Here is a 25,081-nt window from a genome sequence, read left to right on the forward strand (position 1 = left end):
GTCCCCACAGGCAGCGTCCCTCACAGACCCAGCTCCTTGGTGAGCCGGCTTTGTCCTCTGCAAGGACCTCGCGTACCGACTTGCCCACGTGTGGGTGCTGATTGGAGCCAGTCACCCGGCCACCCCGTCCCCGACGGAAGATGGGATGAAAGGGGGCACCCTGCCATGGCCACACCACCACCAGGCTTTGTCCCCCACGATGCCGTCAGAGTGAAGGTGACCCGTGCTGGCTCCGTGCTGGGCTGGGCACAGCGTCGGCCGGGTGTCCTGGCCGGTCCTCATAGCCTCACGGGGTGAGCCTCTGCACTGGGTTAACAAGGATGGGAGCTCAGGGAGGTTGAGTCACCTGCCCGAGATCACCCAGCACACGCCCAGTTTCTGTGGAGCTGTGGCCCAAGGGGTCCGTGGAGGTGTGGTTTTTCTTTTAACCACTGTGGCAAGGTCTGGTCCCCCTCCCCCACTGTGGCGTGCATCCACGGCCGCTCCGCCTAAGTATCAGGAAGATCACGGCCCGCCCGTCACACAGGGGGCCAGAGAACCTGTGGCCACCCGTGAGGGTCTCTTTCTAAACCCCTGGGAGCAGCATGGGCTGTCCCTGGAAGTGGCAAGTGTCCAGGCAGTGGGTGGCTGTGACCGAGCTCGGGAAGGCCCGCACCAGGCCCTGCAGCCTCCCCCAGAGCCGTGAGGGTCTTCCTGAGGGCTGAGGCTGGCTGAGACCTGGGGCTGTCATCCTCCACCCTGGCAGGTGCCTTTTGGAAAACCGGTCCCCCGGGGCCATGTTCCGTGCCCCCTGGCAGCCTCAGGGACATCTTGGCTGATGCCTTTCCCAGTTTCGAAGTAGACCATCTTACATCCAGAAAGAGAGACCAGGGCTCCTCCGAAACCCATCTCCCTGATTTATAAAGTCAGGGGTTCCAGAAGCACGTGGTGGCCAGTGTTTATGCGGCCCTTTTATAAGCACAATGCATTTTACAACTTGTTTAAGACAGTGACAGGAAAGGGCATGCTTTTCCCTGCGCAGGAAATCGACACACCCAGCATCTCCAATCAATAAAATCATATTTTGCTGACTTTGAGACGTCACCTCGGGGGTGTGCTCGGCAGCGGGAGCCGGCTGGGGCGTCCGGAGCTGGCTGCTGATGTATGGAAAACCGATCTGACGCTGTGCTCAGACAGATGGCCCCGCCGGGGCGGGGCGCTGGGGGTGCAGTGCTGGGGAAGTCACCCCGCCCTGGCCGGCACCCACTCTCCCCGCAGGCTGCAGATGGCCCACTAATGAGGCCCAGTGGGCAGAGGCTGTGGGGAGATGCAGGCTTACATGCCACGGGGACTGGGGGGGAACAGAGGCCCTTCGATCCAGGCCCTCCCTTCACACAGGGGGCACATCTCCTGGGCACCCCACCGGTGATTTCCTCCCCTCTGCTTGCATACCGCCCATGCCGGGGAGCTCACCACCCAGGGAACGCTTTTCCTGCATCTGCTGAAACCCCCTCCCTGGACCTGCCCCCTTGGTGGCTCCACCTGTTAAGCCTGACAGTGTCTAGTCTTTCCTCATCCAGAAGTGAGGCCGCACCTGACACCAAACAGGTGGCCAGCCCCAGAGACACCTGGCTTGGCAGGCCATTGCTCCCAGCTGCCTAGGTGCCTGTGTGTTTCTCCTGGTCCCAGCCCTGTGCCTCCCTCATCACACTCAATGCGGGCCCCCGTCCCCTACGTGAGCTCTCTAATCCCACTGGGAAGCCCCTGCATTCAGGGTCTGCCCCCCACAAACACCTCCCTCGGACAGCCAGTAACCCCGGGGCTGGGACTTTGCTCCCTGCAGCCCCCCTGTGGCGGGCCCTTTCTCCATGTGGTCAAACCCTGTCTTCTGTCCTCTCTGTGAAGCCCGGGCTCCTTCTTCTGTGGGCAGCAAGCCGGGTGCGGTCCCGCCCAGTGGCCCTCCGCCCCCTGGCTCCCTTGGCTTGTTCAACCCCCACCAGGACCACCCTGGCAGTGGGTCTTGCCCTTAACCCGGTCGTCCCGGCATCTCCTCCACTCAAATCGTCACTCCAGGCTCCAGAGTTGTAATTCCTCAGACGGGTCTGGATGCCACCCCGCCTGACTGCTCGGTGTCTCTGGGAGCCCTCCTGGTCGCCCTGCTCCCACTCCCTCTGTGCCATCCGGCTGACCTTCTCCCTGCTCTTGACTGGCCCGGCGCCCGACTGGTTAATCCAACGATCTGTTGCTCTGCTTGCTTGTGGCCGCGTGGAAACAGCAGAGCGTCCCCAGGAGGAAGCACAGCGTGCTGCCTGGTGGCCTTTGAATTCCTGGCCTCGGAGCGCAGCGGGCGCCCAGTGCTGCCACCTTGCCTCGAAGCCTGTGATCCTCCCTCCTCTCTCTTAAGTCCCCACACCCTCATCCCTCACCTGTCCCCTGACGCTGACCTCCACTCACTGCACTGAGAACATAGGGACACATAGAAAGGAGCTCCCGGCCCCCCCAGGCCCCCTCCTGTCTTCCATAGCTCTGTGCTCCTGGGAGTGAGGGCCCAGATCCACCACAGGCCCATGCCTCCTTGAGTCACTCCCTCTCCAACACCCTAGGGGTTGTTCTCCTGCAGCTGCCCGCTCCTGACAGCCCCCGCAGCATGCTCTGGCACCCCCACCTGAGCAGACCTGCCCTTGGCCCTGTGCCTCTCCCCAGCAACCTCCCGACTACGCACCTGTCCCCCCCTCCGGGCTCCAGCCACACCAGCTAGCCTGCTCCTCCGCACACACATGCCAGGGGCACCCGTCCCGAGGACTTGGATCCTGCCAAATGGTGCCTCCTGGGAGAGGTGCCTTCTCTCCTATCCCTCACCACTGCCGCGTCTGTGGCCGACGGGCTCTCTGGTTTCTAGCTGCCCACCGCCCACATGGTAGGCCTGCGGAGGAGGGCCCTCGCTGCCACCTTCACCACGGCATTCCCAGCGCCCGAGACAGCACCTGGCACCTAGTCGGTGCTCCGGAGATACTGGGTGGGTAAATAGGTGAATGGCTATTCGGTTAACCGAGCTCAGAAGCAGATGCTTATGTCCCACACCAACCAATGCACCAAAGCATCCCCAGGAAAACTGGGCCCTTTGGCCATTTACAAGCTGAGCTCACTCATCTCTGTGCAGACACCTGGGTTTATGGGTCTCTGTGTCCCCCATGGCTGCAGGGCCTTTCAGACAGCAGGTGCCCATGAGTGGAACCCTGGAACGTCAGGATAGAAGAGACTTAGATCTTTGAGCGTCAAGGTCCGGCAACTCGGAAGGGGAGGTGAGTGTGAGAGAGCCATAGGCTTGCCCATGCTCAGCTATCCTGGCAGGTGAGCCTGACCCATGCGCGGCTCCAGCTCTGGGGCCACGCCCGCCGCTCCCTGCTCACACTGTGTGTCCACCAGGAGTCCTGGAGAGAAGCTCCCAGGCAACTTTGACGGGTAACGTCATTGCCACCAGCCCCAGTGCCCTGCTGCCTTGTCCTGCCATCAGGGAAAGTTCTAGAACCCTGAAGCCTTTGGCTGGTTTGTGTGTTATCTGATGGTCCGAATATCCACACAACGGCTCTGCACCCACTTTTCCCACAGGAATGTCCCATCTCGGGACCAAAAAGCCTTTACAGCTAAGCTTCAATGAGCAGCGTGACCTGAGCGTGCCCCAGACCCAGAGTCAGCAGAGCCCGGTTTGGGATAATTTCACAATAAGGGGAATCACACAGTTCCAAGGAAGCATCTGTCCGCCTGGCTTGAGCGATTGCCTTCAGGCACAGTGGTGATGCCTGTGTCTGGGGCCAGACAGGCAGGTGGAGGTCACGGCTCAGGGTCACTGTCTGGAGTCAGGGTGGGGACAGACACGAGAGGCTCAGGTGGAGATAGCTGGAAATATGACGAATCCCCTCCGCAGCGATGCACTGCGGACCCGAGTTGCATGTGGGCTCAGGTGTGCGGCCTGGGGGCCCAGTGGCGAGTGCATCCCAAGGGCCCGCGCCCCCCAGGAGCCCACGTGATAGAGCGGTGGATGCCAGCAAACATCCCTGAGAAGACTGTGGAACAGCGCAGGCTGAGCCTGTTTGGAGAAACACAATTTATGGGTATTGTTCTTGAAACAACTGGTTGCATCTAATCAAATAATGTTTCTGTAACTCACCGCTAATTTGTTTTCACGATCAACCTTATGAATTCTTTCGCGTAGGACCTATTTTCTGACTCTGTATCTGAACACGTTCTCTCTCAATTCTGCCTTTCATTCCGGCTGCTCTGAATAATTCACGCACACAAAATTGCTTCTAGCTCCTTCCGCCTAGACGTGGGAACCAGAGGCTGTGCTGTTAGGCATGCTGGAGGTGGGGGCGGGGGAGCTCCGGCCTCCTCTCTCCTCTGCTGGTGTGGGGCCTGGGGCAATTCCAAACTCCCCCAAAGGGACTTGGGCTCGAGGGCTCTTCTGGTCCTTCCTGCGTCAGCGCCCGACTCTCAGTTTTGAGCAGCAGAGAGCCAAAGTGCAGACTCCACCCGCGGCCGAAGAGCTGGGCCAGGTCCTGCTGCCCAGCGGCTAGCTCCCAGGGCTAGCACACGTCAGCACCTCTGAGGTCTGGACAGGTTTGCTCCATGGGAATGGCGCAACGGCAGTGGTCAGAATCTGATTTGCATTTTGAAGGCCCACGCTCTCATGGGACTAAGTGCCCACTATCATTTATTTATTTGGCAAACGTTCACTGAACACCTATAAAGGGCAGGCACGGAGCTGGGCCCCAGGGACACACAGAGACTCACAGACAGGTCTATGGACGCACTGCTGCAGGCTTGGGTTCCCTGCAGGTGGAGGGGAAGTCAGACCTGTGCACATCTGGGGGACAAACGTGCTGGGCAGAGGGAGCAGTCCACGCGAGGGTGCAGGGTCCTGCTGAGTGACATCGGAGAGGAACACCTGCAGATCCGACATTTGCTGTTTCCCTGAGACCGTGTGGCCTTGGGGCTCCAAGAGGGGACTGTCACTCTGGCTATCAGTCTGTGGTCAGCGGGGCTGCCCAGGGGAGCGCGGCGAGGCGGTGGGCGTGGCCAACCTGCCCCCGAGGCCTGCTTGAGGTCACTGTCTGCTCTGGCCCGAGCTTCCCAGCCCACGCCATGGCCAAGACGAATGCGCAATGAACTCAAGGGGCTCACCTGGAGCCCAGCATGCTGTGCTCAGGAGTCAGGAGCTAGCCAGGCCAGCGCCCACGACTCACGGCCCCAGCATCCCCACCCAGAGGCCCCATGTGCTGTGCAAGGGTGGGCTCAGGTGCTCGTCAGGGTATCCCATTTAAATCCCTTTCTATGGCTTAGGAAGCTGGCCCCCTAGGGGGTCAGTTGTGGGGCCAGCACTGGAGCTGGGGTCTGACCAGGTGACACCATCCTCTAGCATTTACCAGCTCCTTGTCGGTGGGGCTCGATGTCGCTTCGGCTTCCTTCGTGAAAACGCCTGCTGCGGAGGAAGGGAGCAAGAACGAGCTGATTCTTATCAGAAAATCACCTTTCAGATTTCCTCGAGCCTGTATTTATGGAATCATTAATGGTTCGAAGAGGCTGCCTACATTTTTCTGGTTTTTTTCCTTTCGTTGCCTTTTTATGGGCAAAATGAGCTACTGGTTTTATAACAGAGAAGTGGAGGCTGGTGAACACCTTCTGGAACTCTCTCTGTCTCCTTGGCCGGGGTGTCACGTGAGGGCCTTCAGCACAGAGCTCGGACCCGAGGCAGCACGTCCCATCCGTCTGTCCTCCATCGTGTCCGAAGCCCCACGATGCGTGGGCCGGGCCTGGAGCCACGGAGCTGCAGGAAAACTAATTGACTGTCTCCTTTCTGGGCCCTTCCCGGGTGAGCGCCAACTTCTCCGTTGACCCTGTGCGACCAGTTTCTCTTCTTTATTATGGCCTGCCACAGCCAATTTAGCAGGGACAATGGGCGCCCGCCTAAGCCAGACCGGCAGCCAGGAGCCGAAAGCAGCGCCTGTCCCGCTAATGAAAGGCGGCGGCGGTGGCGGCAGGGCCAGGGCGGACGCAGGCACGTCTGTGTCCCTGCGCCTCAGGGTCCCTGTGCCTGGGGATGGCCGCGGAGGGGTGAGCGAGGTCCTTGCAGCAGCAGCTGCTGGAGGGAGGGAGGGAGACGGGGAGGGGATGTCCCCCAGGGCTGACACGGAATCCGATAAGCAAAAATGAAACAATGAAGAGCGAGCAGGAACAACATCACTCTCGGCGACCTGATTTTCGGGCCTGTAGCGGGAAGGAGAAGATCAATAAGGAAATTACTGTTTTTCTCACAGAGTCAGCTCCTGGAGCCTCCTGTGAGGCCACAGTCCCCCGCCAGGCCTGGCCCCAGAAGGGGGATTGTGGCCCAGGGTTGGGGCGCCGGCAACCCCAGAAACTCTGGCCTGTTAGGGGACAGTTGCATGACGCCCACTTCTCCAAACATAGCTCTGCGTTCGGCAGAAGCGCAACTCGGGTTGACCACCGAGGAGCTGTGCTAGCGGGTTCGGCATTAGCTCGTCTCTCTGGGCCTCGCTGTCTTTACCTGCCGAGTGAGGACAGCACTTGTGGTCAGCCAAGGGGCTGCAGGGTCACCAGCCAGTGCACAGGTTTCGCCAAGCAGGAAAGGGAAGTTGAGAGGGCCAAGGGCTCCTGGCCTGGAGGTCACGTGGGGCCTAACTGCAGAGCATCCTCCCCGGAAAGCGGGTGATGGACCCCTGACATCTGACTCCAGGTGCTCCCCCCCAACCCCGGCTGGGCAGGGGTGCCATGGAGCCATGGCTGCCTCCTGAGAATGGGGCCCGTCTGCCAGCATCAGATGGGACACTCCCCAGCACGCCTCCCACGAGGCCCGTGTCAGGCGAGGAAGCTGAGGTGCCGATGAGGGTGCATGCCGTGGAGGCAGGGTGGAGCCCACTGGCAGGCTTGGAAGGCCAGGCTGGTGGGACGAAGTCTCTTGGGCGGAAGTGTCCTTCGAAGTGGGCTGGGCAAACTCCATTTTGCGTTGGTGAACACTGGTCCTGGGAAGGGCGGGGAAGCGAGCTTGCTAACCTGAAGTTGCTCCGGGCTGAGTGTGTGTGTGCGTGTGTGTGTGTGTATGTGAGTGATGTGTATGCATGTGTGTGTATATGTGTTGTGTGTGTTTGTATGGATGTGTGTGTATGTATGTGCATGGGTATGTGTGTACATGTGTATGTGCACACACGTGCGACACACATGTATGTGTGTGCATGTGTGTATGTATGTATCCACGTGTGTGCACGAATGTGTGCATTGCGTGCATGTATGTGCATGCATGTGTACAGATGTTCATGTGTGTATATGCATGCATGTGTGTGCATGTATGTGTGCGTGTTTGTGCGTGCGCACACGTGTGTGCATGTGTGTATGTATGTGTGCATGCATGTGTACACATGTGCACCTGTGTGTACATGTATGTATGTAGGTGCATGTGTGTGCGCGTGTGTACACATGTGCATGTGTGTATAAATGTGTGTGCATGCACGTGTGTGTATGTGTGTACGTGTGTCTGCGTATGCGTCTGTGTGTATGTGTGTGTGCATGCGCACACATGTGCATGTGTGTATGTGTGCGTGTGCGTGCATGCATGTGTGTGTCTGCGTGTATATGTATGTGCGCGTGTGCATGTGTACACATGTGCACGTGTGTGCACGTGTGTGTATGTGTGCATACACATGTATGTATGTGTCTGCATATGCATGTGTGTGTGTGTGTGTGCACACAGAGGAAGGTCCTGCCCTCCCCCCAACCCCCACCAGCCTCCCCCCAACAAGGGGGAGCAGAAACAGACACCAGTCTCTGGGCCTCCAGGGCCTCCCTTCCCTCCGCTGCCCTGCTCCGCATCCTGCAGCAGTGACTCACCAGCACCCGGGGCTGGAGGACCAGCCTGGATCCTTGCCAGGCACTCCGTTCTGGCACCTTCCACTGCCTGCCGTGTGATGAATGAGTTTCGGGCAACTCACCAGCTGGAGGATGTGCTGTGTGCGCCCGTGGGCCAGCCGAGGGCAGGAAGAGCAGAGCACGAGGCCCAGAGGTCCCGGGTTCAGGGCCAGCCTGCCCCTCGGCAGCAGATTCTGCTGTTGATTCCTCTCCCTGGGTCAGCTTCTGCAAAATGGAGGTAATGCAACAACACGTAGGATGAGGGATTTTCCCACAGATCCATCAGAAGACGGAACCTCACCTTGCTCTGAGTCCCGGCCAGATCTCTGGATTCAGGCACCTTGTTTAGAACAGCAAATAATTGCTTCAGAGTCCTATCACCCCGAAACTGCTTTAATCCTTGCAGATCCAATGAAACTGGTGAGGCAGAAATCCCACTCGGATTGAGGAACTGCCCCCAGTGACTTCACTGTCACAGGGATTAGGTGTCCCTGCACATGAGCCTTTCAGAGACCCCTTTAAAAAGCCATGGCATATACGCCTATGTCCAAGAAGTCATGGATAATATTAATACAGCGAAACCCCACCCAAGCTATGTAAGCGAACCCTTGGGCCTTAGCTTAGGATTTCCAGTGACAGCATCTAAAAGGCTCAGTAAGAGAAAATTCCAGAAAGAGACCCGAGTGTATGGGACACTCAGCATAGAATTCAAGGGGGAAAATGAGACCGTTTATCTGTTGGAAAAAGATACAGCGGGACACGTGGTTCATACTCCAGAAAGCCCAAAGCACCGAGGGTCTCAGTATAAGGGGATGCCGTGCTTCAGGGCTAAGAAGCAAGGTGCTGGTTGTGCTACCAATGTCACCTTCAGAAAGAGTTGCTACGTGAGGACAGCAAGATGCAGGGTCATATACAAGTGGGGTGCCTTTTGTATAAGAAGAGTGGGGTGCGACCACCAGTCGATGCCTCTCCTCGCTATGGGCTTTGAAGGACTCCATATGTCACTCTCATAGCCTGTGAGAACAATGTCTAACAATGGATTTCTTAAAGCACAATCTTGCTACAGGAGACCCCTTTGGAAACAATTTATTCAGGAAACCAAAAGAGATTGTTCTCCTCAATATTGCAGGTCTCGGTCACCAAGGAAGGGACATCTTATCTGATGGTGAGCAGGTCTGCCGTGCCCCGTGCTTCCCAAGAGCCCGCCACACCCATGGCAGCTGCCCCCCTCTGGCTGGCCTGTGAGGGCGTGGGCAGGGAGAAGGGCTCCTCGTGGGGCCTCGTGTAAGTTCTGCACAGGCTCTGGGGATCTGAAGGAGCCACAGCACGGTCCACGGACACCAGGGCTTGGGGTCAACAGTCTCTCAGACTTCCTTCCAGAGGTGACTTTCAGAAACGGGGAAAGCCCCAGGCCCAGCCCCACTCAGAACTGAGTGCCTTGTGCCCTGACCACCTCGGCTTCCCCCAAAGAACCATGGGTTTGATTCCAAGCCAGAATTTTAATAAAGAAAATTCATCCACAGATGTTCTGCCATCAGCCAATATATCCAGTTATTGGAATCCGGGAGATTTAGTGGCTGGCCGCTTGTTTTATTTGCTCTCCGGATGGAACCATTTCTCTTGTGTATTTAATATCCTGGAGGCATATTTTCCCTAGCAAATATGCAGTCCAAGACAGCAAATCCATTCTGGACCTCTGGGGTCATTTTTTTTTTTTTTTCTGGAACTCAGAGCAGGTATCTACCTGCACGTTTGAACTCCCCTCTGTCACTCGGGGGAAGTAGGAAGAAATCGGCCCAACTCGGAGCTGCGATTACAGGGCAGCCCCTGCCCGATGCGCTTGGCTGGGCCCCCATCACACTGGCTCCAGTGGCCTTGTGGATGGAACTGTGGCTTTACTGAAACTCGGGGCTTTTCCTCGAGTAACCAGCTCCCATCTCTCAGGGGGAAGAGTTTGGACCCCTCACTCTGAGAAAATTTGTAAGAACGTAAAAGTGTGAACTGGTCTCCCCCTTGTACAAGCTTTACTTGCAAGCTTGTCCTGCCGAGGCAGGAGAGCCTTCTGGCTCAGGGGGGATGTCCAGCTAACGAGGCTCTAATTAAGGCCCAGCCCTCCCCCCTGCCGCCCCTCCTCTCCTGATGTCAGTTAGGGGTATCCCTGAGCTCCCCGACAGAAGGACGCTGAGGGGCCAGCAGTAACCGGAAAACGCGAAAGGATTGGGGCGGGGAGGGCTTGAGGCAGGACCCACCTCCCCATCGAAGGGCACAGCCTGTGAGTTGGTCCTGGCCCTGTGGATGAGCGAGGTTCTCTGTGTCCAAGGCCTGGGGACCCGCGTCCCAGAGAGGGCCGGCCGCTGACCTCTCAGACCCACCACAGCCCCACTGAGCCAGCCAGCCAGGGAGGGCCTGGTTTACCTCCGCTGACCCGTCAGCATCTTCTCCATGGGTGCCCCTGCCACATCTCCGGTGGGTGCCTGTCTCAGACCCCGTCCAGAGGTGCCCTTGCAGGAGGCCCCCACGGCAGCATGAGGCGGGGCTCCGGGAATGCGGCCTCGGGTTCGCGTCCACCCCAGGGGATGTGGAGCCCCAGGCTGGTCCTCTGACTTCTGGGGGGTGGGGGTTAGGGACCCGGTGGAGAACATGTCCTAGATGTGGCCTCTTGGGAGAGCCCCACCTGGGCTCTGGGATCACATCCGCAGGGCTCTGCAAGGCCCCATCATCTTTAAAACCTCAGAAATGACAAGTGAAGCAAAGACATCTCCTAATATCTTTATTGTTCCTTCGATAACTGGACGGTACAAAGTTCCCCTCATTTTGACTTTGAACTGTACTCCCCACGCACGGTTGTCCTCAGGATCATCCCTTTCCCAGCGGAAACAGAGTTTCCCTAGATAAACTCTTCCCATCCGTGGTTACATTATTTAGATAATTTAACAAGAAGAGAGCAATTCCTTTATTATCAACATGAACTTGATTACCTCTTTCTAAGGGTGAACACTGAATTTTTTTTCTTTTTAGAAACAAAAACCATCCACTTAATTAAATCCAAACGACAGCACGGCATTTACAACATTCATTGCATCAACTGAACACACAGAGCTACCACCTCAAGGAAACGACAGACAGACGCGGCACAACAGATCTACGGGGGACGCGAGCTCGAACAAGTGGGCGCTGCCGCTGTCCATGCCACGCGCGTGGCCGCCGGTGGCAGGCACCGCACACGGGCCCGTGGGGACGCGGAGCCTCGGCGCGGCTCAGCTATGACACGACACGCGGTCGAGAGACAGCAGGTGTGATGGATGAGTTACACTCGCCGATGCGGCCCCTACGGACGCCGAGTGCGGCCGGCCCGTGGGCCCTCGATGGCACACAGCAGGCACGCCCACGGGAGCTGAGCACGATCTAGGGGAAATGTCCATGCGACCTAACAGTGGTTGTTCTCGGGCGAGAACTGGCCAACAGTCGTTGCCTTACTTCTGTGGGTTATTTGACCAGAAAGGGGGCCGGGCGGGGAGTGGGGGAGGGGACCAGGGATCCCTGGACTGCAGTTCCAGCTGCAAAGATGGGGGTGGGGGGGGTCTCTTCCCAAGCGTGTCGCCCTCTCGCTCGAACCAGAAGCACACGGAGGTGACGCCACCACGCGGTGCTGGAGCCCACGCTGCAGCTGCTGTTTTGAAATTAGTATTATTAGTATCGTTCGGTAATTTTGGCAGCTCTTCCGCAGGAATGTCCGCGTGGGGGAGGCCTCGGCCCCCCGGGCTTTCCGGGCAGAGACAACTACAACTCGTCGGACCGGATGACGTGGAAGAGGGTGACGTTGTAGAGGATCTGGTGGCCGTTGTTCCAAGCGTACAGGGCACGGTCCTTGGGGTTGTAGTCCAGCATGGAGATGTGCGAGTACTTGTTCTGGAAGGGGATGTCGATGTATTCGTAGGTCGAGGCGTTGGTCTGGTAGGCGTAGTGGACCTTGGTGCCCCCCGAGTAGCCATTGGTGACGTAGAGAGTCCCACAGATGATGAAGGCCTCGCCGGCGCTGCGCTTGGGGTAGCTGGTGTTCCAAGTCTGCAGCACCTGCAGGGACACGGGGTCCAGCTTGCTGATCACGATGTTGCCGGCATTCTGGTTGGTGGCGTAGACAGCCCACAGCCCGTTCTCGTCCACCATGAGGTCGATGTCCGAGTGGCCGCCCCAGGCGTAGTGGTACATGTTGTTGTAACCGGCGTAGTCCAGGCTGCGCGTCTTGAGGATCGTCTCCGTCTTCAGGTCGAACCGGATGACGATGTGGCTTTGGAACTTGTTGAAGTAGATGGAGCCGTTGTAGACCACCTGCCCTGTGCCGGACCAGGGGTGCGGGAGGCGGTGGGACGTGAAATTGTCCGTGGTCATGAAGTCGGTCATGGACTTGTACTCGCGGACAAAGCGGTTGTTGTGATAGCCGTCCATGTACCAGACCTGCGGGGGGGGGGGGGGAGAGAGAGAGAGAGAGAGAGAGCATCCACACGTTAGCGGCTCTGTGGGGTACGGGCGGGGCTCCCCGCTCAGACTCAGAGTCTAATTGACTCTGCAGCAGCCCGGCGCCTCAAGAAGGAACTGAAAGAACCAGGGAGGGTAATGAAGACCAAGCAACATCACGTCCTTCCCCCAAACCGCCAGGGTACTCGTCAAAGGGGACAGGACTGTCCTGCCAGGAAAGAAGGGTCCAGTGAGGACAAAGGATGGGGAGGCACACTCTGGGAAGGAGGTCTGGGGCTGTAGCCACCCCCGCAGATCAGGGAAGTGGGCGGCAACAGAGCCGCCCCCGGTCCCCTCTGCTTGGGCTGCGTCCAGGCTCGGGGTTCACTGCGCTCTCCCTGGCCGGTACACAGCAGGTGCTCCCACTTATTTGGGGAAGGAAGGAACTCCGTCAGCATGTGAACCCCCAAGCCAGCAAGACAGCGCTGGATGAGGAGAACGCTCACAGCCCTAGGCAGCTCCTGTGGCATGGGGACCCAGAGCCAAGGGCACCGGGACAGCGGCCCGGACTGGGGCGTCCCGTCTGCCAGGCAGAAAGGCAGCACTGCACGTGGAATCACGGTCACCCCCAACCCCCACGCTGCTTCTCCAAGAAGAACGAGGGCTTCGTGAAGGGCCCCAAGGGTCACAAGCTACCAAGATAACAAACCCAGTGGTGGCCCACGTTTGGGGTTACGGAGGAAGAGATTTCCGATTATTGCTTAAATGCCAGTTGACTCGAAAACTGTCTAGACTTTGTACAAAATGCTTTAGTCATTTTCAACCAATATGGGAGCAAATTAGAAAGCAATGCAGTTACTCAGGAAAATCTGCTGGGCTAACGCCATCCCCAGTGCATCTGTCTGGCAAAAAGACAGCTGCTTTATCCATCAGGGTTCTGCTGGCTGCAGGAGAGATTAAGGATGCGGGGCTTTCAGACACAGCATTACACATGTGTTAAAAATTAAAAAAAAAAAAAATCCTAACCTTGTTCCTGAGGCATCTATTTGGATGCTTAGAGGCAGATGCACTTTTTGTTTTTAATGAGATTTTTTTTTTTTTAAGTTGGGTCTCATTTGAGGCTTTTATTACCCTTAGCCCCCCGCAGAGCAACCCACAGTGATGCGGGTCTCAGATTGGAACGGGCGAGTGCTGGGCTGCCAGGGGTCCTGGGGGCCATGATCACGCTGCCAAGGACTGGCCCTCCTGCCTGCACTTGGCTCTCTCCTGAGACGGGGAGCTCACTGCGTCTTCCAAGACCCAGCTCAACCAACATCCCCCCACCCTTGGAACCCTCTCCTGACCCATGCCCACAGAGGCTGCCTCTCTCCCGCTCAGCACGGAGAGCACTCCTGAATGTGCATAAACATCTCCTCCCCCACCAGTGGGCCTGTGACACTGGGGAACCCCAGGGTCCGGTGCCTCCCTCCCGTGGGCAGAGATGGGTGAAATGGTCACCAAATTGCTCAAGATTTGTAAACTCCCTCTTCTTCCCAGAAAGTAGCAAATCAGACACAGGGCACAATGCTTTTGGAAAATGCAGTTTAGGCTGGGAGGGAAAGCCAGCACAAGGCACTAAATGTTTAACGACCAGCTCTTGGCCCGGCAGCTGTAAGACATCATTGAAAAGCCCCTCTACACAAAGAAGGCACAGCATCAAGCCCTGATGGGCCCTGAGATAAGGAGCCCCTTCCCTCCTAGTGGGCACCCCCTCTGGGTTCACCGTGATCTCCAAATCAGAATGCCTCTCCCTCCCCTCCCGTCCAAGTCCCAAGGCTCACACAGAATCCCATCACCCCCCCGGAGGCCCCCACCGACTCTCTGGCCTGGCCCAGAACCCCCATATCTGGGCGCCTAGAGCCTGGAACCTGGTTGCCCTCTGAGCCCCGGGCACACTCACTTCCCAGAACAATCGCGTCGGACCCCAGAGACAGAGCCAGGCATGGGTGTTGGTTAAAGCTTCAGGTGATTCCAGTGTTCAGGCAAGGCTGGACCCTCTGGCTTGGAGCCTGTGCCCCCTTGCCCTCGGTTATGCTGTCAGCTCCCTATTGGCCCCGGGGCCCGGTGCCGCCTGACTGAATCTTCCAGAACTGCAATCCAGACCATCGCTCCTCTGTAAACCTGACTCCTTAGTTCCAGGCTCTTCCCTGCAGCATCCGGCTGCCTCTGCACCTGCCAGGCCAAGTCCCTGGCTCTCAGACAACTCTGTGCCCCCTACCTGCTGCTCCCACCGCAATGCCCCCTCTCTCCACTGATCACGCTCGCTTCCTGGAGGGCGTTTCCTACGGCCCCTCTACCCCCAGGCAGGGAGGTCTCAATTTTGTAGTGGGGTGACTGGTGGCCCCCCAAAAGATATGTCCACATCCAGGAACCTGTAAATGTGACCTTATTTGGAAAAGAGAGCTTTGTAGATGTCATTAAGGATCTCAAGATGCATTAGGGTGGGCCCTAAATCCAGTGAGTGGTGTCTTAAGAAGAGGAGAGTCGTAGACACGGAGGGGCTGATGCTAGCTGGCCTGGGACATCTACAGCTGAAGCCAGCCAACAGGAGGGAAGGTGTCATGGACTGCGGACAGAGTCAGGGAGGAGGGTCTCCTGGGGGGATGGGCACAGTCTGGCATCAGGGGTGAGAGCTTCCACAGCCCCAGCACCACCAGAAGCACGCGGACCGGTCACCACTGGGAGAAGGCAGCTTCTGGACACAGTGGAAGAGCACGAGGGTCCCGCGTAGAGCCTGGCTTACAGCTGGCGCTTAACAAGCGAGTCAAGGAAGGAAGCGTGCAGAGGCATCCCGAGCCAACCCTGTTCTAGCAGCTCAGTGCAAAGGCGTCGGGAAGCTGTGAACTGTACCTGTTCCTCCGCAGCCCCCAGACGGGGCCCCCCACCCGGCACCGCCTGTGCAGTGTTCCCTGCCCCCGGCCTCTGGCCACGCGCCGCTGACCACACCCCGTGGCAGCCTGCCCCGAAGCTGACACGGATTCTTGTTTCCCTTCAGAACAAGGTACCGGTTTCCTGTGTGTGTGACCAAACTGGAAGGGGACAATGAAAAGGATCAAAACAAAACAGCTCTCCTCCAGATCAGTGGCAGGGCCCCAGGGCGCGTCCCTCAGCGGGCCGGGAGCTGGAGGTGGCTGTGCTGAGCGCATGGCTCGGAATGGCCCGAAGCACACGGCGTGGGGCAGAGCTGCCCTGTGTCCCCCCACCCCGTGAGCTCGGCCCCCCTCCCCTTACCAGCAGCCCCCCACCCCCACCGAAGCCTCCTCCTGCCCTGTGTCCCCCCCCGGTGAGCTCGGCCCCCCTCGCCTTACCAGCAGCCCCCCGCCCCCACCGAAGCCTCCTCCCGCCACCCCCTCTCCGCACGCTCCGTCCATCCCCAGGGCCTCCTTTTCTGGAGGCCACTCCAGTCACGAAGCAGAAAACAGGCCTCCAGTTATCAAGAGCATCCACCACCCCTCGACAGCTTTGCAAACCGATACCCTCCTTGTTCGGGGCAAACAGCCGGGCTCCCAGGAGCCCCGATACTTGGGATCTGAGAAGGGGATCTCTTGAGCAGCGCTCTTTACAACAAAGGAAGGCGATCCCACAGCGGGGGCCAGAGGCATGTGAGCAGTGTCAGGTGCGGGCGCAAGCCCCCAGACCCAGGTGTGTGGGGCGTGTGTGGTAGGCAGGCAGACTGCAGGCAGGAGAGGGGGACGGGGCAACTCGGGGCACCTGCTGTAGACACTTGTTAGTGAAACCACTGGCCGTGCACATGAGACTGGACCGGGGTTTTCTCATCAAACAGCAGGGGTAAGCAGGGGACCTGCAGACTGGCAGGTCGCCGGAGGGTCACCGGACGCCCAACCAGGATAGGCACGCAGAGCGTGCCGCCGAGGGCCAGGGCCAGGGGTCTTGGCACAACCACCAGCACCTCTCATACAAATGGATCACCGTGCACACAGAGGGCTCTGCTGTGCCTGCGCCGAACCCTGCGGTCTCACTGTCACCAAACCCAGAACAGAGCTGGGGTTCACCACGGGCGATGTGGACCAGAAGACCAATCGGGATTGCAATTAGCCCCTGAGACTGTCAGAGAACTTGCAAGCACCAGCTAACTGTCCCGACTCAGAAAATAAAACAGAAACCACCCCCCAAACACCTGTCTGCACTCCCATCCCAGGTTTGCAGTCCTGGGTCCCGGGCCGGCCCCTCCAGAATCCTTTGCAGCCGAGGCTGGAGTGAGCTGCTCTGGGGAGAGGGTGGGAGGGTGGTGGATATAGACAGATGGCGCCCGCCACAGGGCCTGTGGTCACTGCCCGCCCCACCCTCCCCAGGAGCAAGTGCGGGGCCACCTCACTTCCGAAATACAAGAGATGCTGCTTCCTGCTGGGGGGCAGGTGTGGCAGTGGGGAAGGGGAGCTGCAGAGACCAGAAATCCCCAGGGAGAGGAAGCAACCTTCCCCTTCAGGTTAGGAGTCCTCCAGACAAGGCCCAGAAGCCCCTCTCTCAATCCTGCCTGAATGAAGAGCAGAGATTTTTTTAAAAAGTCATCAGTTTCTAAGCGTCCTGCCAGCCCCTGAAAGCCAGGGGGTGGGTAGGATTCGCCCCAGACTTCTGGCTTGTTCACGCCCTGGGGTGTAGCCAGCAAGTGGGCGCATCGCCAGAGGACACGTGCCCAGACGTGTCCCTCCTCCCTGAGAGCCCCAGGAGGGTTTTCCTCTGTTGGAGGCTCTCAGCGCCACCGAACAGCCCTGTCCGGGTGTCCCGGTGCTCAGCCGGACGCCCTTCACCCCCACACCCCCAAAGGGGCTCACAAGACACAACCCAGGCCCTGCTTTTCTCTCCTTTTCTGAGTTTTTCCCCAAGGGGGCGGGGAATGTCTGAGAAAAAAAGAACAGAGCCTCTTCCCTAAATCAAAAATTAAGGACGGCCTCACAGGATGCTCCTCCTGGAGCAGGGGTGGGGCTGGGAGTGTCTGGGAGCTCCCCTCCCCTGCCCTCCAGCCAGGGAGGCAGAGTGGAGCCCGGGAGGGCTTTGCAGGGGTCCACCTGCTCTGACAACCGCCACCAGCCTTCCCACATGGGGCCCCATCCCTGTGGTCCGTGACTCCGTGTTAGCGCAGGGACGTCGGCCGGGACCTGAGACCCTCCCCAAAGCTGCCGGGAGAACAAACCCCCAGGGCCGCCCAGCTGCGCTCCAGCCACAACTGCTGGGGTGGTTTTTGGCGTAGGTGGGCACACGGGCATTGGAGTGAGGGCCAGACATTCGGGGTATGGCCCCAGGCGGGCCCACGGCACCCTCAGACCCAGGCCCAGTGGAGGGGCACTTACCCTGTTATCACCTTCTGGGGCCAGAGGGTCTGTCATCCAGGACCCGAACCTTGATCCAGAGGTCTTGACGGTCACGGGGTCACTGATGCCCGTCAGCTTACCACAGGCTAGAAGACAATGCACAGCGCAGAAGAGTGAGTCCCTTGGCCCGACCCCGACCACCCACTGCAGGAGGATGTGGGTCCCCTCTGCCGCTCTTGGTCGGGGTGTCTGACTCACAGCTGCTCTTGCCCCTCTTCTTCCCGGTGACACCCCCAGCCCCAAAGTCCAGAGAAACTCCCCTTGTCCCGCAAACGGAGCCCCTGAGGCCAGGGTGGACAGGGAGAGGGAAGAGCAACACCCCCACCCCCCTGCGTCACTCCCTCTACCCGTTAGGCTCCCTGCAAGACTCCGTGTACCACCTGGGTCCCGAAGCACCTCTCTGGGAAGAGCCCACTGCTCCACGCCCCTGGGCCAGTTAGAGCCAGACTAGGGGAAAGGCCCGCTCCTTCCCTGTGAGCGTCTCCCGCAGGGGCAGGGGGAGAAGGTCCCTTCTGCCTGGGGGGAGCCCTGCGGCTGGAGAGCGGGGGCTCTGGAGGCACTGACGGAGCATGGCAGCAGGATGGACAGGGCCTCAGATGTGGCCTCAGGGCCACCCGTCTCACAGATGGAGGCCCGGGGGGGGGGGAAGGAGGGACTCAGAGCCATGCCAGCACTCTGCACAGGGGAGCCTGGGACCCAGCTCTCTCTGCAGCCCAGCGCCCTTCCCACAGGCTGCACTTGCAGGCCCAGCAAAGACTCCACAGCCACTGAGGTCTTCCAGAATATATGAATCCCAGCCAGCCTGGAGGGCAAGGTGTTCCTGAGCCCTAGGAGCGGGATCAGCAGGTGGACACAGTGCAGTCAGCAAGGTCCCAAGAAGATCCGGGTGCTATCAGAAGATTGTCAGTGACTTAACCCAGGGACACAGTTTAGCCGGGATAATCCCGCAGAGTGGAGGGCGGGCCAGGCCTCAGAAACTGGTCTCTCTCTAAGAAAAAGTGGGGTGAGTATCTGCATTAGCATCATCACGCTGGGCTGCAAAGACAGACCCCTGACACCCCAGCCCAGCACCCGGCACCCCGTTTCTTTGTGCTGGCGGGAGCACGGAGGCCGCGGAGAGGGATATTGGCCGCCTGCAGGCAGGAATGGTGGCGGGGGGGGGAGGCTGGCTCTGCACCCAAATCCCCATCAGTGGCGCCGCCCTGCTCATGACCAGCCGCTGCCTTGGGTCCACACCTATTTCTACCAGCCTATTCCTTCCCCTCTCTGGATTTCCTGTCTGTTCCACTTTCAGGAGCGATCGTGTGCTCTCCCACGTAAATACTGTCCCCTCACAGCCCGTGGCTTCCTGGCAGGAGTCACTGCTCGTGGGGCTGGTGCCAGGTCTGCAGGTGGGCTAGGTCCCTGCTGAGAATCCCAGCACGTTTGCTGGGCCCCATGCACACGCCCCCCATCTGCGGGAGGACAGGGCACTAGAGGAAGGTCCCAGGTTCGCCAGTGTCCACAGGGACTGGAAGGAAGAGGGGGTACTCAAGGCTGGTGTCCCCCTGTACTTTCTTGGTTCCTATGACCTGGGGGCTCCAGGGGCTGCCCCCAGGAGACAGCAGCTTCTCTGACCTGGGTGGGAATCAGGAGATGTTGACAGGGGCCACCTCCAGCCACCAATAGCGTCCCCACCACTGAGCCAGGGGACAGTGGTCCTGCCGGCAGCCCGGAAGGAGGAGCCATCGCCCCCAAGGGTGTCAAGGCTTGGGGAGCCCGGGGGTGCGTGGGTTTTCCATCCAATAGCACACCGTGGGATCAGGCACTGTGTAGCGTGATGCTGACTCAAGCCGAGGTTCTGGCCAAGACTGCGCAGCCACAGCCCCCCGTGCTGGAGACCTCCCCAAAGGAGACCAGATGTCTGTCCTCCACATCACACCCAGCAGGTGAAGATGCTGGGCCAGCGCCCCAGCTCGGCGCAGGTGCCTGGCCCTTCCCACCTCCACGCCTGTGCTCTGGCTGACCCTGCACCTGGCACGTCCTCCGCCCGCCCCCCCCACCTGTCCTCTATGACTTGGCCCAAACCCAAGCCTCTTCCGAGACCTTGCCTTCAGAACCCCGCCCACCTTGTCCTCACTGACTCAGGCCAGTGACCACACATGTCCTGGGGCCTCGGACCCCAGCGTCCAGGTCTTGCTGCCCCAGGCTACAAGCTTGTTGTCCTCTCTTGCTGTTTCCCCAAGGCTCTGCCCATGGAATTGTCCATGAATGAGTGAGTGAATCATCTTTCAGGCACTCAGAGGTAAAATGATTCATCTCTCAGAAAACCCTCACGATGTCCTTCGCCACGGGCCCCAGCAGAGGGGACGGGAGGTGAAGCAGGGTCACCCTCCTCCGAGTGTGGCACAGATACTTGGCCTTTTCCTTGAGCCCAGAGGGCAGCTGCGGGGGCCGAAGCAGTGGGGAGCTTCTAGAAGGGTGCCTGACGTGGATGCAGTGCTCAGTGGAGGCAGCAGCATGACCGTGATTCTGGATTCAGATTAAGGATGTGGAGAAAAGTCAGGGTCGGGGCTGCCTCGAACCACCCCACTGCGTCCTGCCCACTGGGGGCCTTCGGGCCTGGAGCAGAGCAGGGGAGCCGGCCGCTGCGGGAAACAGGCTGCAGGTCAGGTCTGATCTGGAGGGGGATGCTCTGCAGTACAGCCTGCCCTCCCCGGGCTGAGGTCTGAACCCCCCCCCACCCAGGTGCTCCCCGGCTCCAAGGGCTGAGCACCAGCCTCCCCAGCCCCTTGAAGGGAGCCTTAAAATCATGGATCAGAGCACCAAGGGTCTGGCTGGCCTGGGTGCCCCGCTCTTCCAAATACTGCCTGCAGCCTCAGGTCTCCAGGGCCTACCGGGCTGGAGGCTGGCCCCCCTGCTTGAGTCAGGGAGTTATTTTTGGTTCTCTGTCCAGACTGGTTCTGCCAAGACCTCAGGAGCTGACAGGATCTAAAAAAGCCCCATGGAAGAGCCTCATGGAGGAGTCTTGGCACATTCAGTTCAGGAAAGTGTCCCTTTCTGTCACGAGGGCTCAGGATGTGCGTAAAGGAGGGGAGGAGGCTGGGAAAGCGCCCCTGCGCAGGTGCAGCTCAAAGGAGGCGGAGCTCCAGGGCCAGAGCACCCAGCTGGGAGGGCCTGGCTGCCCTCACCCTCTTCCAGAGCCCAGGACGGGTGTCAGGAGGGAGGACACCGTGCAAAGCCAGGAGCCCGGACAAAGCAGTGCCCTGCAGATGAAATCATTTGCCTCTTGCTATTCCTAGAAGGAATCTACTTCTGAACAACAGTTGGGACAGTCTCCACAGGGAGCCCTGAGCAGGCCCAGGGTGACATGCCCACCAAGGAACCAGACCAGAGACCAGAGCAAGGACCCGAGAGCCCCATAGCAGGCAGGCTGGGCCCTCAGCTTTTGGTCTCCCTTGGTCCCAGCTTTTATCCCTCATGGACTGGGAACCGTTTGCAAAGCTGGGAGCTTGGGCAGACACATGTCCTCGTAGCTGGAAGAACCTGAGGACAAAGCAGAGCCAGAGACTGGGAGTGGCACCAAGGGGGGGTGCCTCATCTCCCCTCCGCATGGGCAGGGCAGGGCAGGCACCGGGAGACCTCTCACCAGGCACGATCCTGAGCACCTCCTGGGAGGACTCCAGAAGGGGAAGCCTGCCCTGCCAGGATCCCACTCAGGTCAACACACGAGCAGCACTTTAGCTGTGGGTTGGTTTCTTTCTCGTGGGGTCTCCTGCAGGCGGAGGCATCCCAGACTTAGCTCCCAATCCTCCACTGAATGCAAAACCCGCTCGTGCTACTTTCGGCAACCCCATTGCCAGCAACTCCCTCCCCCTGCCTCTTCAGGCCCCCGGGAGCAGGTCAGGGCCAATCCCTCTGCCTTCCCGAACCTGCCGCATCTCAAGGGCTAGAGAACAGGAAGGGGGCTTCAGACTTGCCTCCCCCAGGAGAGAGAGCCCAGGATGTGGTGCCAAGGCAAAGCACCATGCCCTGACATCCCAAACTGGCAAAGAAGTCTACACCCTGACCATTAGCAACGTGGGCCCCGGGCTGGTGGGGCCGCTGACGCTGAAGCCCATGGGCTTCGTTCACATGTGTTCTCGGTGGAACAAGACCCCCAGAGATTCCGATGCCTGGTTCTGGGTGTCTGGGCACTTCCTTCCCACTGGGGGAAGCCCTAAAACTCAGCTAGTCCCCCCTTCGCCCCCATTTTACAGTCAGGAAAACTGAGGCCTGAAGCTAAAAGGATGCTCAGGACACGTTGATGTATGAAGAGCATTCTGTATTGGATCCCGAGTCTCTGGCTCAGTTGCTTTAGCTGCTGGGTCATCTGACTGTGTAGGCTCCCCGGGGCTGACCGTGAAGTCTCCGGCCCCAGCCTGGGGGACAGGGTCGCTGGGCAGCTCTGGCGCTCCCCTGTCTGGGAACAAGGGGAGCTCAGGGGAGCAGTCAGAAGCCACCTCTCTTGCAGAGGATCCCCAGAGACGCTGAGCCCCACCTCCAGTTTTAGAAATGGAGTTTCAGAGTCATTTCTGGCTGGGCCCCTGGGAAAAACATACAATCCCATCGAGAGAGCAATCTTTACAAATAGAAACAGAAAACGAATGGAACCTTGTTTTTCTCTGTGTACGTTTTGGGGTCAGGAATTACCAGCCACGTCAACTTAAAGAGAAGGTGGCCACAAGGAGCGACCCGATTGAGGGCACGTTGTTGGGGGCGGGGGGGGTGGGGCTGCAGTGTCTATACCGGAAGGTAACGGGGACCAACAGTGAGACTTCAGACCAAGGCGCCGAGGCGCCGAGGGGGCGGGGTGGGGGGTTACTGAGAGGCCAAGTCCTGCAGGAGCCCTAGCCTCCGGCATAGCTGTCAGGGAAAGGGGGTCCCCCACAGGCAGGAGGCAGGCTCCTCTGCTCTATGCTCCCGGAACCTCCAAGCAGGCAAAGAGGCTGCTAAGATGGTACCCATTTACAAGGCTGAAATAAAAACCATATCAAGCAGCCACAGGATAGGAATGTGGTCCTTACGTCACTGTGCTTGAATGGAAACCCAGGGAGAGGGAGGGGCCATGTTCAATCTGTCACCTGCCTATTTATCTACCCCCACACCTACCCACCTACCTGTCTGTTCATCTACCTACCAACTGTGTCTGTCTGCCTGCCTACCTATCACTTCCTACTTGCCTGCTGACCTGATGGCCCCGCGGCCCCCCACTCTGCCAGGCATAGTGTGAGCCATGATATGAGGTGTCCCTGGACTCCCACGGCGATCTCAGGGCATGCGGACTCCTACACCTTCACTGTACAGATAAACAGGTGGCTGGCCCTTGAGACAGTCAGTGCCTGGGGAGAGTCACACAGCCACAGGGTGATACCTAACTACAGCCTGCCGCAGACCGAGGACTATGACTCACCCGGCCGTTGGTTAAATGCAGATCCCTGGGCCCCCCACAGACTCCGATCAGTGGGTCTATCCACAAGTCAAGGTGTTTCTGAAGAAAGAAACACAGCGGCGAGACCACACAGCTGCACCCTGATGGGCGAGCACACGGCCCCTGGGAGTCATCCTCTCTTTACTCCCAGATCAACCACCTCGGCGGCCCAAGGGTAACTGTGTGGAAGCCCCAAGATCCTAAGCTGAAAGGAAAACTGACGCAGCTTCTAAAAATAGGTCAGGTGCCGATGGGAAGGCTGCTCATCCCAAGAGGGACAGTGTCTCCCTGGGAGAGGCCTGTGGCTTCTCAGCGTTTGTAACTTTCCACTCTGAATTTCCACTTTGCTCCCTGACCCCCTACAGGGCAAGCGTGGAGGCCCCATCTCGGTTTCTCCCTGGTATACACAGTCTGTATCCCGGGGTGGGTAGGGGGGAATAAAATAACCAATAGCCCCCCCACCCCTGCATTCTTCAGAGGCTGAGACCCCTGGGTGGAGGGTCTGGGCAGAGAGAGGCGGTCAGCGTGGTGGCCTAATGCTGGGTAGAAACCCCAACCTGTGCCCAACGGAAATAATTACATAACCCGTATTCATAAATATGGTCCCATAATTGTGAACATTCTAAATATCACACTGACCCCTGGAGTGTCAGAACGGGAAGCGGTGTGGAGACTGCCCAGCCCTGACCCCTCCTGGGCCGTCCCAGGCCCCCCAGCCCCTGACACACCAGGACAGGGGCGCCATGAAGCGCATCACTGGAAAAACGCAGTAGACAATCCCTCATGGGACTCAGCAGAAGTGCCCGCATTAAACCAGATTAAACTCCCGATGCCTCTTGCTGTCCTCCCCAGGCTTGGGGGGGACTTTCGAGTGTTTGCCTTTGCTGGGAGGCCTAGAGCAGCATTCGAGAGAATCTGGACATTTGGACCTGCTCAAACAGGGGGGCTGGCTGACTACTTCCTTGCCTTTCGGATGTTCTCTCCCTTTTGCCTCATGGCACCAGGGATTTTTAAAAGTATTTGCTACTTTGGGATGTTGTAAGTTTATCAGAAGGCATTTGGGGTATGTGTGGGGGGTGAGGGGAGGGCATCAAGTTAGAATATCAGATAAAGCCTAAGGGAAACTTCTTCACAAACCAAAATTACACTAAAAATTACCCTAAAGTACACTAAGGATACAGTATGAACATGAACAACCTTGGTGTCAAAAACCAGGAGGTGAGAAGGACCAGCTACTCTTCACACGAAAACCTAAGAATGAACCGGAAATTGGAAACGTGGCAGGAGAGAGTGGGCTCAGACGCCAGGAAGTCACCATTTGTGAGAGCCCCCAGTAGGGAAGTTGACAAGGCGAGAGCGGGAATCAAGCGCAAGCCAGAATCCAGAGGGGTCCCCCCATGGCGGGGGACCCCCAGATCTGGTGCCCCCCCAGAGAGCAACAATGGGGTTGAAGAGCCTGTGGGCTCAGGGGCTCCCTCCATCCAAGCCGTTAGGACGGACTGACGCCTTTTCTCGCTGTGAATGGCAAGTCCTCTATGGTGGTGTGACCGAATTTTCTTTCCTCTTTTATTCAAACCACGCATGATTCGCTATCTTGGGAGCTTCGTCAGCCCTTGTTCCCAACCTGGAGAGAATATGAGATGTATGTTTCCAGCCCTATTAAACGCGTGTCCTGGACACACCCATTCCACACACAGACACACCCACTCACACATACTCTGCAGATGGTATGTGGCATCGAGTCCCTTTTCCGGATGTGCGACTTCATGGGGTCTGCGAGCCGGCCTTTGCCCGGTGCCCTCGGGCGAGTGCTGCCTCTGTGTGCTCCCCAGCGGGAGCCCTACCCAGAAGCCCTAATCCAGCCACGGCCTCCCTGAAGCCAGGCGGGCGCTGTCCATTTCAGCACCACTCC

The 25,081-nt window shown here is 58.7% G+C and overlaps 1 protein-coding gene across 2 annotated transcripts in view; it reads right to left on the reverse strand.

Annotated features, from left to right (window-relative positions):
- Positions 1-10,649: 10,649 nt before the first annotated feature.
- The window catches only part of OLFM1 (olfactomedin 1), a 36,313-nt gene continuing 21,881 nt past the window's right edge, over positions 10,650-25,081 (reverse strand). For both annotated transcript variants that reach the window (XM_025859528.2, XM_025859527.2), the window contains exons 5-6: positions 17,700-17,806; positions 10,650-12,351 (exon numbers count right to left, since the gene is read on the reverse strand). In XM_025859528.2, coding sequence (XP_025715313.1) covers positions 11,677-12,351; positions 17,700-17,806 — 782 coding nt within the window. In that variant the 3' untranslated portion in view covers positions 10,650-11,676. The remainder of the gene's footprint in view (positions 12,352-17,699; positions 17,807-25,081) is intronic.

This window comes from Callorhinus ursinus, unplaced genomic scaffold, assembly GCF_003265705.2.
Source record: "Callorhinus ursinus isolate GAN/ISIS: 27379988/994484 unplaced genomic scaffold, GSC_fseal_2.0 scaffold141, whole genome shotgun sequence".
Classification (NCBI taxonomy): Eukaryota; Metazoa; Chordata; class Mammalia; order Carnivora; family Otariidae; genus Callorhinus; species Callorhinus ursinus.